The 14,243-nt window shown below is 43.5% G+C and overlaps 1 protein-coding gene across 2 annotated transcripts in view; it reads left to right on the top strand.

Annotated features, from left to right (window-relative positions):
• Positions 1-1,261: 1,261 nt before the first annotated feature.
• RSBN1L (round spermatid basic protein 1 like) overlaps positions 1,262-14,243 on the top strand; it is a 47,223-nt gene continuing 34,241 nt past the window's right edge. For both annotated transcript variants that reach the window (XM_041405349.1, XM_041405348.1), the window contains exons 1-2: positions 1,262-1,897; positions 12,735-12,848. In XM_041405349.1, the coding sequence (XP_041261283.1) occupies positions 1,309-1,897; positions 12,735-12,848 (703 nt within the window). In that variant the 5' untranslated portion in view covers positions 1,262-1,308. The remainder of the gene's footprint in view (positions 1,898-12,734; positions 12,849-14,243) is intronic.

Below are 14,243 nucleotides of genomic sequence, written 5' to 3'. Positions count from 1 at the left end.
GAGGTGAGTTGACTATTCTTTTGACATACGTGCCATTTCCCCCATCAGGCCCAGAAATACAGTTTGAGGATACACTCTTACAGTAGTGGAAATTGAAACATCTGAGGAAAAGGCAGAGTTGTCTGAATACAGGAAATCTATTTGCTGCTGTCGAGATGAACACTGAACTGCATTCAACCTGGTTTACAATTTCAAAAGAAACAAAGGAAGAGATAGCCCAAGCACTAGGAGCTTACTCTGAGGCTCATCAGTGGCAGCTCAAATGAAAATGCTTTGTGGAGCAAAAAAATCGAAACTTAAAACCTTGTTTGCCTGCTGATACATCGTGTACAGAACTTCTCAGAGCAATTTCATCTGGCTGCCATCTGCCGGGTTCGGTGTAATGTGGCAGCGACTCTGTTCTCCCCGCGGCAACTGACCAGCGCAGGAGCCCGGCAATGCGAACACTCCAAAGAAACTTTCACGCACACCCACGACGCTTCCTGCTGCCACCAGAACCTGGGGGGATTTCAGTCTGCTCCTGAACCGCGGCTATGGCAGCTTAAGCGGCCAAAGGATGGAGTGGGGGGCTCCTGTTTGGGACACTGAGCTCAAATCCCTTCCCTGAGGCTTGGCGGTCAGTGATGCCCTGGCGACAGACACCCGGCTGTCCCGGCGGGCTGGCACCGGCGCCTGGCACGGGCTGAGCGCGGCAGCCTCTGCCCTGCTCCCGCCGGGCCCTCCGCGGCTTCCGAGCTCCATCCGAGCCGCTCCAAGGCTGAGGGGAGCGTGGAGAACTCGGGTGCGGAGAGCGCCGAACGAACAACGCCCCGGCCCCGGAACATCCCGAGGGACAGGGACATCGCCTCCCGGGGTAAATCCACCGGGAACGGCGATAGTCCAGACACTCCTTATTCCCAAACAAGAGCCCTTCCCAGGAACAGCCCGCGGGCTGCGGGGCCGCGAGATCCCGTCAGCCGCTCCCAGAGCAGAGAAGCCCAAAACCTGAGGTGTTAACGAAACCCCCGGGATGCGCCGGGGTCCGAAACCTTCCTCATTCCCAAGCAAACGCCTTCCCCAGCAGCGCCGCCTCTCCCCGGCCCGGTCCCCGCCGCGCTCCCCTCACGCCGCCCCCGCGCGCCCTGCGCACTCAGCCGAGCCACCGCCCCCAATCCCCTGAGAGCCCGCCCCCTCTCTCGGTCCCACGATTGGCCGCTCTCGCTGTCTGTCCGTCGCCACCCCGGCCCATTGGGCGAGGCCGTGGCACTGCCCCGCCCCCGGCTCTATCGGTTGGGGCGAGCCGAGAGTAAATAGACGCCGGAGCCCAAGATGGCGGATCCTTGCAGTCCCGGTCGTGGCGCGGCGCCCCCCGAGCAGGAGCTGCTCGGCGCCAGGACGGCCCCGGACGCGAAAGGTTCCCGTGGATCCCAGCCGGCCGCCAAGAAGGTGAAGGGAGCCGAGGAGCGGAGTCTGAAGGGCGCTAAGCGCGTCAACGGTGAAGGGGGCGGCGGTGGCGGGAGCGCCAAGCAGCCGCTGCCCGCGGTCGTGCCCAACTACAGCGGCCCCGGGCCGTGGGGCTTCGCCGCGCTGCCCTCGGGCCCCTCGGCGGGCGCGGGGGGCTTTGCGTTCCCTTCCCCGCTGTCCCGGAAGCTGCTGCCGCCCGCGGTGCTGCTGCCGCCGTCAGCCTCCCCCTCCTCGTCCCACCCGCAGCACCAGCACCGCCACCACCGGCACCGCCTGGCGCTGGCGGCCGAGGCGGGAGGCGGCGGCGGCAGCGCCAAGCCCAAGAGACCCAAGGAGAAGCGGGACAAGGAGAGGAGGAAGCACGGGGCGCTGCCCGTTGTGGCGGCGGCGGGAGATGGCGGCGGTGCCCTGAGCCGGGAGGAGAACGGGGAGGTGAAGCTGCTGTTCCCGAAAGGTGAGCGGCGGGGCAGCGCCGGCAGCGGGGCGGGAAGGGAGGGCGGCAAGGGGCGGCAAGGGGCGGGGGGCTCGCTGGAGCTGCCCGGCGGCGGCGGGAGGTGGCTGCGACCCGGGCCGGGGGCTGCGGGCAGCGCTGCACCCGGTCACGCATCGCTGGCCTTGTGCGGGTTCGTGGGGAGCAGCGGCGGCTCAGTCCGCCGTCAATCCTGTCAAAAAAGGGGGTGTGGAATTAGCGATGGCGTCAGCCAGAAGCTGCCAGAGGCCTTAGGTTTTCTTACCTATTAGGGAAATGAGGATGCCGAGTAATTTATTAGAAATGTGCGAACAAAGCTGAATTGGGGGAAAACCGAGAACGTGTTGCAAAAAAATCGCCGTAATTTAAAAATGAAATCGTAAATCATCTCATTTCTTAGGCTGTTAATTTTTACAGGCTAAGTCATTGAGTACTATTTAAAATGCAGTTAAAATTTAGATACTTAGACTTTTGAAATCTCATGTAATTGCTGCTGCTGGCGTTCTTTATTTTTTGAAGATCACATCTCCTAAGGAATGCTCGAGGCCTTCAGGATAAGGGGAGGAATGCTGGGTTAGTTCGTTAGTGGTGCTGGACAAAAATGGCCAGACGAGGTAGGACAAGATGTCAGGCAAGAGTCTTGCTTGGATTCCTGCTGTGGTGAACAGTAAATCTTGGGAACTAAAAGACAATACATGAATATATGATGACAGTACAAGAATACAGGCTTTTATTTCTAGTGTGTCCTTTCCCAGTCTCCAGTGACCTTAAACCAGATGTTGATGCTTTTATATTTACCGTGAAATATGAGAAATTTGAAATGTACACTCCATTAGCTAGTTTAATCGAGTTTCCTTTATTTTAAAGGAAAGCTAAATTACAGCTGTTGTGTAAATTTAGGTTACTTTGATTGTGGCCTATACCTGTAATTACAGGATCAGCCAAGCTTATAGAGAAATATCAATATGCCTTTTTGTCTACTGATTAGGTTGTCTGGGCTGCCTTACTTAATTTTCCACTAATTTCCATGAGTATCTTAGTCTATGATTCACTTAGGTTGTCTGGGCTGCCTTACTTAATTTTCCACTAATTTCCGTGAGTATCTTAGTCTATGATTCACGTACCATTGAGGGTTTTTTGTTTTTTATTTATTTGGATCTTGTCAGTATCTTAGTCTATGATTCACTTACCATTGAGGGTTTTTTTTTTTTTTTAATTTTTTTTATTTTTTTTATTTACTTGGCTCTTGATTGGTGATGTACAAGTGGGTTTTAAGTATGTAATTTCAGTGCTTTCAAGTGTTCCATTTTAGGGCTTTCCCCCCCCTTTGTTCCTGTCCAGAAGGTGACTGGGAAAAAGCCTTTAGAAATGATGCTCATTCCCTGTTAGATGTTGGTGAAGTCATTTTGTCTTCAAGAATAGCTGCTAAGAATCTCACCCAATATCCTTCTTGCAAAACTGTGTAATTAATAACCATATGTGCCCCAATTGCTGTAGTGACCTACCAGTGTTAGAGTCATGTTAGTAAATCTTGGAATCATATTATAATAACAAGATGAAATATTCTTTCACATTGGTTAAAGAAATTGGCACTGATAGTGTTAACTGAATAACTGATATGATTTGTCTTTAAAGAGGAGATTCTGCACCCTGTATCTGGAAAATATACTTTTCTCAGAGGTTATGTACTCACAGGCACAATTTTTTTCTTTTTAGTTGCTGAGTGCTCACAACAGATTTTTTTACCTTACATTTTTGCCTTGAAAACTTATCTACATGCAACAAATAAATTTTCAAAGGCAAGCGATACCTGTTTAACATCTGAGTCTACAGATTTCTGTTTAGAGGAAGTAGTTTCTAAAGCTAAAATTTTGTGGCATAATTTCCTATATAAAAGAAGAATTTTATTTTAATTAAACTGTATATTTTTGCAGAGAAGGCTGTGAGAAAATGAAGGATGCACTGAGTCTTCCTCTGAGAGCTGCCAGCCTTTCAAAAGTGATTCAGTATTTGTAGATTAAAGAGCAGGTTTGTGCTGTTAATGCTGTGAATAATTTACTTTGCAGAGAGGAAAGGGAAAAATGCAGTTATGATGGAGGGAGAAAAGAATGGCTGGGGGGCAGGCACATGGAATCCTAAGTACAGAGGAAAGCTAGGAATGACATTAAGGTGGGTGGAATAGTCAGGACTTGTGCATTGGGAGTGCTGAAGCTACAGACTAGAAAAAGATACCAGAGGGACTGTGGTAGCAGCATATAATAAGTGAATGTGGAATGAATTTGAAATACTGACAGGAAAGAAAAATAGCAGGCAAAAGCAGTATGGAGGTGATTCTGGTCTTGTTTCAGGGTGAAAGATTACACTTCGGTGCTGTAGAAAAGGCCAGGAAGTAAGGATAGAAGGAGAATGAAAATTTTAGGCAGCCTACAGGGTGGAATTGAACAACGTGGGTAAACTTAGACAATTTGGGGTAATTATGAAAAACTGAAAGGCTTGCACATACAGAATATATGAGGGGCAGGGAAGTAAGTGCTGTAGAAAAGGCCAGGAAGTAAGGATAGAAGGAGAATGAAAATTTTAGGCAGCCTACAGGGTGGAATTGAACAACATGGGTAAACTTAGACAATATGGGGTAATTATGAAAGGCTTGCACATACAGAATATACGAGGGGCAGGGAAGTAGGAATAAAATATTCTCCTTCAGGTGTAGTGAGCTGAGTTTGTAGAAGCTGTCATCAGTGCATTCTAAAAATCAGCCTCATGCAGGCTAGTCGGTCTCTTGTTCCTGGAGTCTGCAGTTAGACAACCTTTCTGCTTCTGGTGCAGTGGAGAAGGAGCAGCAGTGTGGAATTGATGGTATTGATTGTTTTTCTCTGCTAACATTCAGAACTGATACTCATGCCAGTGTTGCACCTGCCAGAAGGACAATTGTGCCAATGGAGAGACTAGAGATATAGAGGCAGGAATACTAAGAGATAAGGTGGTGGAATGAGTGAGAGTTCCTTGGTCATTTTGAGGCTCTGAAAATGGAAAAAGTCCATCCTCCTGTTTGCAGCCAAAAATGGAGATGCATTGCAGGTGGGTACATGGGATGGAGTGGAATTCCCAGTCATTCCAGTACCTGTAAGTGAGGAGGAGCTGTGTTTCTGATCAGCAAGCTGTGTGCTTTGCTGCACAGAGCTTTTAGGGTGTGAGGAGAAAAAGCTTTGTGAGAGACTGGGGACCTGCACAGATTTCAATACTAGAGAAAATAAGAAGCAAAGCTAGAGGAATCAGGAGAAGAATAGCAAAATTTCTCATGAGATTGTTAGGGCTGTGGTATAGAGAAGATAATACAGGGAATCAGGGTGTGCAGTGATGTGGAGTGAATGAATGTGGTACCTGGCCTTGAATTCTCAAGCAATTGTATTTGCAATTGCAATAGTAGCAATTGCATTTTCCTAATTTTAGTTTAATTATGGTAATGATGATAGGGGTATTGACACTGAGGAGGAAATATTAGATTTTTCACCTTGCATTCAGAAAAGCTGATTATAGGAGCTCATGTGTGTCCTTCACTTGCAGCAGTGATTACGAGGTGTAAGGGAGCCTAGTTCTGCGGCACCCTAATTTTCTAAGTGATAGGAAGATGTTAAACTTGGTAGTAGCCAAGATGGATGATGTGTTTAAAGCTTTTCAGACATTTTTATATTTTATTCAAGTCTTTGTTTAAAGACTTCTTTGGTATTTTAATTAATTGCAGAGAGCTTTTAAGTTGCAGAGTCATAAGCAGGCCTTACAGCTTGTGATTCCATTAAATGAATGGAGTTCAGTGACCCCTTCAGAGATGATCTGCCATGCAGAGAACCTGAAAGAGCCTTTTGCCAGATGCATGATTTATTCTGCAGATAACGAGGTTTAGGCTGTTTAAAATAAGCTTAAATTTCACCTGTCACATACATTCTGATAGTGGAGCTAAAGTTGTGAAATGTTTTTGTTTTTAAAACACAGTGTCAGTCTGACAGAAGCGATTGCTGTTCATGCTGTGGTTCTGCTGATTCAGTTAGTCATTTAACTGATACTCTGCTCTAGCAGTTCATAGTTGACATTGTTTTCATAACAGTGCAAAGCTCAGCTCAGCCACTCCCCTCTTCATTAGACAACGCCTGTCCAAATCTTTGGTTTTGGTCCCTATACTTGCTGTAAGGTGTAATGCAGTTGCATGACCCATCTTTTCTGCTTTTCTTGCTGTTTCTGTGCACAATTTCTCTTTCACTCCTTCTTTTTCTTCATTGATCCATTTGTAAGATTGCCTCAGTGTGCAGGTAATTGCAAAATGAGATTGACACCTTTTGACTTGCAGATGGGGATTCCCCTTATGAGCAGGAAAGCTGAATATGGCACTGTAGCTGTTTTTTTTAGTATTAGTATTTTTTTTTTCAACTCTCCCTCCTTTGCCCCCCCTTCCCACCCCCCTTCTTTCTCTTGCTATCTTTGAAGGATAGATAAGATTAGATTTCAGATGAACATTTAGCAGTGATTCTTCTGGTAACAGGTACCTTGTATTGTGTGAACCTTCTGGGATCTTAGCTTTCAAGAAGTTACGCTTTTCAGTCTTAGTAATTTTGGTCTGCATCCAGTGGGATGCTCATTTCATAGTCTCTGTTACCAAAGTAGGTTGAATAGAGTTTTGAATCTTTTTCCCTTCTTTAGAACTGGGGCCATGCATGTTGCTTGTAAGGTTGTCTTTTGTTTTTTTTCTTCTGCTAAACATTTCCTCCTGTTAACTACTACTTCCCTTTCTTTCTTTTTCCTTGGATTATGTGGCTTGACTCACTTCCCCCTCCTTTCGGCTGAATTTTTTTAAATATAGCATTTTCATGCTTATGAGGCCTCTTGACCACCCTCATCTGAGTTCTTTGATATATTTCTGTTTAGATACCCTACTGTAAGCAGCAATGTCTAGAAAGTGTTTAGGGTTTTAAGTATGGTATTCAAGAGGAAGAGGGACTTCTCAAATTTCTGTTGCTCTTTGAGATTTACATGCAGTTCAGTTTTCAGAATTGTTAGTTACATTAATGTAAGTACGCAGTGTTGGGATAAATTTGGAGCAGTGCATCTTTTTCTTGAGGGACCCTGACCACTTTTTGATAAGAAAACTTGACCCATGCTAGGCAGAACAAAATCTTTCTAAGCTGGAGAGCCATGCCCTTTCTGTACCCCAGAATCCAGCTTTCTGTGTAATTCACGCAGCACAAACTAACTCTGATTTTAGAACACCAAATAATTTTTCTTAGTTGACACAAGATCAGGAGGCTGAAGCTGAAACTTCTTGAAGAGGCCTTGTTTGCAACTCTCACATGGTCTGTTACTGATTTCAGCTCCCCAGTGCTTGATCTTAAACTTGACTCATTTGGTTCTACATAGACCTTCTAAGGTCTCCTTAGAAGTGAGAAGCTTAAAGGAACTGGGAACTGTAAAGATCAGAGGCCTTGTTTGCAACTCTCACATGGTCTGTTACTGATTTCAGCTCCCCAGTGCTTGATCTTAAACTTGACTCATTCAGTTCTACGTGTAGAAGGTCTCCTTAGAAGTAAGAAGCTTAAAGGAACTGGGAACTATTTCAGTTTTTGGAAGTGTTTTAATTTTGAAAGGGATCTGTCCTTCTTTTCATTCATTGAAAGCTTGAGGAAATGTCCTTGCCTGATAGGAGGATTTCTTTAGTCATATCTTGGATTTTAAACTTAAATTACTCAAAGGGTTGCCAGCTATATATTCCTGGTTGGTGGGATGTGAAACCTGTCCCTTTTTTGATGGTTTTTATTTTATCTTGAGCATACTATATGGGTTTTTCCACGTTCATTTAAGTTGGGAAACCTGCTCTGCAGTGTACGTTGTAGGATTTAATAAGTGCAGGTGTCAGAACTGTTAACATGGTGATGTTAAATATACTTCATGTACCTGCATAACCAGTTAAACACGGCTTCTTGAGGTTTTATGGGTGTTTGTTCAAAGTGAGGAGGGTGCTGATGGAAGGGATGGGAACTGATGTTCTTGTATGCCCCTCCTTACTCCCCCTTCCTTTCAGTTACACTGCTGGTGGTGTTATCCATATTGATGGTGTCCCTTAGCAGCAGTCTGTAAATATTTCACCTCATGTGCAGTGACAGCCCTTAAATCAAACAGAGGAGAGAGAGGCCGAGTACTTTGAACATAATCTATGACTGACTGCTAATGTGAATTACCATCTGGAAAATGATGCAGAGCAGCTGTAGCTTTTGGCATCTGACAGGGCTGTACAGCTCTCCTCTTTTAGTGCTGAAATGGACTAGCTTTGAGGAGTTTGAGCTCCTGCATGGACTTTAAGGTGCAAATTTCCCAAGTGACAGCCACCACTTTGCACATAATCCATCCACTAAAGAGCACTTCCCGCTTAGTACTCACTCTCTATGCTCTTTTTACCTTTTTGTCTGTAGAAAGCTTGCAGTAGAGGCAAAGATCTGATTAGATTTCTGAAATCAGGTGTGATCTGTGAATTCGTGTTCCTGTATTTACTGCTTAGGGAATTGTGACCATGATTGTGAGAAGGTATCTCCTGAGTTGGGAAACGGAGAACTTTTAATGTACCCTTTAGTTGTAAATGGCTATTTAATGTATAAATACAGTATACATCCATTTCTTTTATTTATGTACTTAACCTAACATTCAGAAAAAGTAGCTTTGGAATTTGAAGAGGAAGTATGCATATAATTCTTAATTAGTTCAGTTCATTGTGTAGAGTTGTTGTAAAGTGAAAATATTTTTCAGATGCCCTTTAGAAAGGTGAGATGCACACACCATAAGTCTTCCTGTCTATATGTAGCACTTGTTTTATTTTAATGTACTGCTGTTGCAGCATTTCTTTTGGGTGTGGGTGTACTGTTCTTGTAACATGCAAAGCAAAGACTATGGACTTTATGGTGACACTCCTTACTGTAAATTTGAATAAGATGTGGAAATCTCTTAATTCCTTAGGTGTTGTATTTTTTCTAAACAGGGATACTTATTCCTACAAAGCTCTGTATTTTAAAAAGTGTACACTGGTTTATTTAGTAGAGTTGCATTGGGTTTGCATGCAAGGTGTTGGTAGCCTGGGAGATACAGGGGTGGCTTCTGTGAGAAGCTGCCAGAGATAGTGGTAATCATATCTGGGATTATGTATTTTAAGAGGGGGGAAAAAGTTAGTGCACAGGACCAATTGCAGCTGGAGAGATGAGTGAGAATATCTGAGAGAAACAGCCCTGCAGGTTCCCAGGTCGGTGCAGGAGGTGGAGCTGGAGATGCTCCTGGTGCCAGAGCAGGTTCCCCTGCAGCCCCTCGGCAGCTCCTGCCTGGGGCAGCTGTGCCCCTGCAGCCCAGGGAGCTCCATGGTGGAGCAGAGATCCACCTGCAGCCCTTGGAGGACTCCATCCTGCAGCAGGTGGATGTGCAAGGGAGGCTGTGAACCCGTGGAAGCCTTTGCTGGAGCAGGCTCCTGGCAGGACCTGTGGCCCTGTGGAAAGGGGAGCCCATGCTGGAGCGGGTTTGCTGGCAGGACCTGTGACCCCGTGGGGCACCACGCTGGAGCAGGCTGTGCCTGAGGGAATGGGCCACATGGGAAAGGACCCACACTGCAGCCCTTTGTGAAGAACTGCAGCCCACTGGCAGGACTCACATTGGAGAAATAGGTGGGACAAGTGTAATGAAAAGATAGATTTCTTTTTTTTTTGCCCTGGGGCACAAATTTCAAATGGCTGGCTTTTAGTTTTGGTATCTTTGGAGGTGTGTAAAGGCCTTCCCTCCTCTGTATTTGGGCTGCGTTATTTCTGTGGAGGTTCATTTCATCCACAGCAGCTCAAAAAGCTTTTTTTTAATTTTTCTTTTTTATTTGTTAGGAGTAGTCTTGGTGGAAGCTAACTGCAGAATATTCTGTGGACATGGAAAACTTATTATAAATATCTTCCTACCTTTTACTATGCCCTACAAATGAAATGGAGACCAGTAGTAGCTGCTGCTGGTAAACTTCAAAAAAGCTGTACAAGAACATTCCAGGTTTTCATAACTTCAACAGAACAAGATTTTCTTGTTTTCCTTTGCCAGTGTCATTCAATGCTTATTTATTCTGTGATATGTAGGTTGTAAATTGCTTAATATTGGGGGTATTCGTTTTAAAGTAGGAATTCTATGATGAATGTTCATGTTTCTGGATGTTGCTGGGGAGAACAATCGGCAGAATTCTGTCTGAGAGTTCCTTGAATTCTGCAAGCCAGACTAGAAAATACTTACCCAGAAACTTAAGACATTTCAACTGAGAATTAAGTTCAAGTGTTAATCCATGGACTAACTCTCATTTTGACAGGGTTTTTCAATGTGCAAAGATTTTTTAAATTTAAGTATTTATTTACGCTTTTTCTAAGGTGAACTACTGGCTATTGTTAAGCTATTCTGTGAGCTTTGAAGGACGAAATCAGAATCTGTAAATTCAAATTGAGCTTCTCAACTGTTTTTTACTTGCATCAGTCTCTACACTGGTTTTGTTATGATATTTTGATTTCTAGAAGGGAAAGTTTACTCCAGAGTTCTCTCAGCTGCATTTACATTGGTACGATTTACTTGTGGCTGTTGCTGGGGGATATTACAGAGCACATTCATGGTTTCTTTTGTTGGGAAGATTTCGCCATTGACTCTAATTGCTTTGTGGATGTGAAAATAAACTAGAGGCTCTTTAAAAGGTTGTCTGTCTTTATGTGTTGCTTCTGACAAAACTGGAAGATTCATTGGCCTTATTTTCATGAGCTGGGAGTAAAGGGTTCTTTCAGTCTTTTGTCCTCTTTCAGCAAGACTCAACATCTGTATATGCTCTTCAATCTTGCTTTGATTTGTAAGTGATAGCAGGAGTCAAGTGTTCCTCTTAACCGTACAAAAAAATTGAGATAAAATCTAGGTCTTCCCATGATAATTGTAGTTCTGGCTGAGTTGATCATTCAGCCAAGGTTATAAATCAAGCCTGGTGTTACTGCCTGCTAGCTGAGTGTCTGCTTTTGGAGTGTTGCATTAACTCCTGTTGTACCATTTACCCAACTTTATACTCAAATTGCAGGGGATTTACAAATTAGAGATTCCTTTTTGGGAAGAAATAGGTTGGAGAGGAAGATTTGTCTGTTTAACGTATTCCTAGAAAGGTTTGTGTTGCTTAGGAAAGCTTGTTTGGTTTCCATGGTCTGCTATACACATAAATCTGCTTTGTCATCCATCCCTTCCCACAGAGGTGTTAGGAGGAGGCTGTTCTTGGACATGGCTGTTTCAGTCACTTAGAACTAAAACATCCTGTTAAGTGCAGCTACCTTATTATGTATGTGCCAGTATATTTGTGCTGCTCTCTCCCTGCTGCTTATGATCTGTGGAGAGGCAACAGACATCTCTCAATTGCCATCTATTTTGTTTTTATTTGACTTATTTCCTTATGACTCTCCCTAAAATACATCCTTTGCTTCACTCTTAAGAACTGTGAGGGTTTAAGTTCTGTATCCTCATTAGAATACTCCTCAGAGAAAAGTTATGAATGCTGTGGAATCACTGTTAGAGCATTCATTTATGTGGATTACTGTCAGCTCTTTGCACCTTTATCAACATGTTTCCTGAGTTTGGTTAGGGGTCACTCTACATTGCCTTCTAGAATTGAGGGCTTTCTTTGGTTTAGTTCTGAAATATTTCTCATTTGTTAGTAGCGAACGTACTCACTACTTCTATTTTATGTGAATGCTTAAGGAAGAATAATTGGATTTCTTTGCTTCCACTTGGGGTTTATAATGCAAGTACTATGAATAAAACATCAGGGCTGTCTCTCAGCTGTATTACTGAAGCATAACATTATGTAGAAGCTTGAAATCAGATTTCCACTTTCCCTGTGGAGGTTAAAAAACCCAGTGAACTCTTTGAGCAGGTACTGGCTTCAGGCCAGGAAATAAGGCGTGAAGTGCTGGCTGCACTGCATATAAGCCTAGTAAAATCTGACTTCTTTAGTGCTTGGCCTCATAACTGAATCTCAACTTGGCTTGCAAAGATGACTGCTTGAAACTATGAATTCCTCTAGGTCTAGTATTTTACATGCAGAAAGCATGCCTAAAGGCTCTGCTTTTCTGTGTCAGGGATTTTAAAACCTGGAGTGACTTGACAAGAAAGTAAATGAAAAATGAGACTGCTCAGGTAAGCTGTTGCTGATTGTAGGTAATCAGGGGAAGCACCAGTAAATTAAATCTGTGTGAACACAGCACGTCTCATGTTTTTATTAATTATATATGACTGCTATTGATGCATTAGCCTGTGAATGTAATATAAAAGATTTTTCATTTGACAGATTAAACCATATTTCCTAGGTATATTTCCTAGCCTTTAGGGTCAGAGTATGTGTAGATAGTTATGAGGTTTTCAGTGTAGATGTGCACCCAAGAAAATGCTAACTTTACTCTTTTTTTTCCCCACAATTCTTATGTAATGTATGCAATTCCAATTGGCTCAAATGAGCTGACTGCAGATGCAAAATAAAGAGCAGAAGGTATAGGAGTAAGCAAAAATTACCATGCAGTTAACTTGCTGGGTTGTTGCATAGAGCCACAACATAACAAACAAAGCTTTTCTGAGTTAAAGAAGCTTATGCTGGATTATGCAACATATAAATATTAGTTTTTCATATTGTAAGTACTGGGATTTCCTTGTAACTCCTCCTCTATATCCTCTTAATAGAGCTTGCATAAGAATAATAGGAAACGTGTATGTTACAATTAGTTTTCTGTTCTTGCTTAATTGTGAAATATTTGTGTTTCAGGTCAAATCAAAGACAAAGTTAAAGAAAGGGAGAAGAAGCAAAAAGAAAAGAAGAAGCACAAACTAATTAATGAAATCAAGAAAGAAAATGGAGAGATCAAATTACTTCAGAAAGGTAGGTTCAAATTTTGTAGTGGTTTTTTATTCTAGTGCAGGAAGTATTTGTGATTGGATACTGTGTTTTAATACTATGTTTTTCATTTAACTTATGCCATTTTTCCTGTTTAGTTAGTACAAGAGTTCAAATTAAAACCTGATATAGATGTTAATTTTTTTGTCAGCTGTGCTAGGTACTGGAAATTAAAGGTAAAACTGCCATCACAGTATTGTGTATACAGTAGTAGTAATCGGAAAGACCAGTATTTCAAGGAACAATATTAGTGATTCTTCAATAACCTACATATTGTCTGCAGTTACAATTTTGTATCTTGAGGAGAGGAAAGATGAATGCATGTTACATTCTATGTCTAACATTAATTGTACAAACTGAGTAATTAAGGAGTTACAATTCAGGAGCTTTGTCAAATACTTAGCGGTTGTATGCAACATGCAGTCTGAATTTTGCCTGATTTCTTCAACTTTGTTTTCTGTAATGAAAAGTAGTTAAGGTTACATTCTCATGTGGCTTGTACACCCATTTAATCTTAGAACTGTACAGTAGCTGAGGTTGGAAGGGATCTAGTGCAACTGCTCCAGGTATGATCAACTAGAGCAGGTTGCCCAGGATTATCAGACTCTTTGTCTCCAGGGGTGGAGGTAATAGTCTCACTGGACAACTACATTCAGGTTACATATACAGAAATTTTTTTTTTTATGATGATGATAAGAGGCTGGAACAGGTTGCCCAGAGATGTGATTAATATTCCATCCCTGGCAGTGTTCAAGGTCAGGTCAAGAACTGGGCTCTGAGCAACCAGATCTGATTGTGATGTTCCTGCTTATTGCAGTGGGTTAGACTTGGTGGTCTTGAAAGGTCCATTCCAGCACCAACTATGTGTCTGTTGTATGGTCCATGAAGAAAGGCAGAGACTGCTGGGACTGATAGACCGGGAGAAGAGGAGGCTCAGGGGGGATCTTATCAGTGTGTGGAAAAACCTGATGAAAGGGAATGAAGAAGGTCATCAGCCTGTGCTTGACGGGTTTATTTCTTCCGGGTGCAGGGTTTTGCCCACCTGTCTGTTAACTTCATGAGTACCCCAAGTTGTCCCATTTCTACGGCCTCTTGAGGTCCTCTCAGTGACGGTGCAGCTCTGTGGTGCATCATCTCTTTCTCCCAGTTTTGGATCAGCTGCAGCTTGCTGAGAGTGTGCTCTGTCCCATGATGCCATTAATGGAGAGGCTGAATAATACTGACACAAGATACTAAGGTCTGGATTACTCCAGCAGTGACTGTTTCCAGCTGGAATTTGCGCTGCTGCTCACAACTCTTTGAGCACAGCAGTTAAGCCAGTACTTGAACCACCTTACTGTTCACTTAGGTCATGCTGCATCAGATTTTCTGTGAGGGTGT

Source organism: Onychostruthus taczanowskii, unplaced genomic scaffold, assembly GCF_017590055.1.
Source record: "Onychostruthus taczanowskii isolate IOZ18803 unplaced genomic scaffold, ASM1759005v1 scaffold23, whole genome shotgun sequence".
Classification (NCBI taxonomy): domain Eukaryota; kingdom Metazoa; phylum Chordata; class Aves; order Passeriformes; family Passeridae; genus Onychostruthus; species Onychostruthus taczanowskii.
This window is presented reverse-complemented; position numbering and strand designations above follow the sequence as displayed.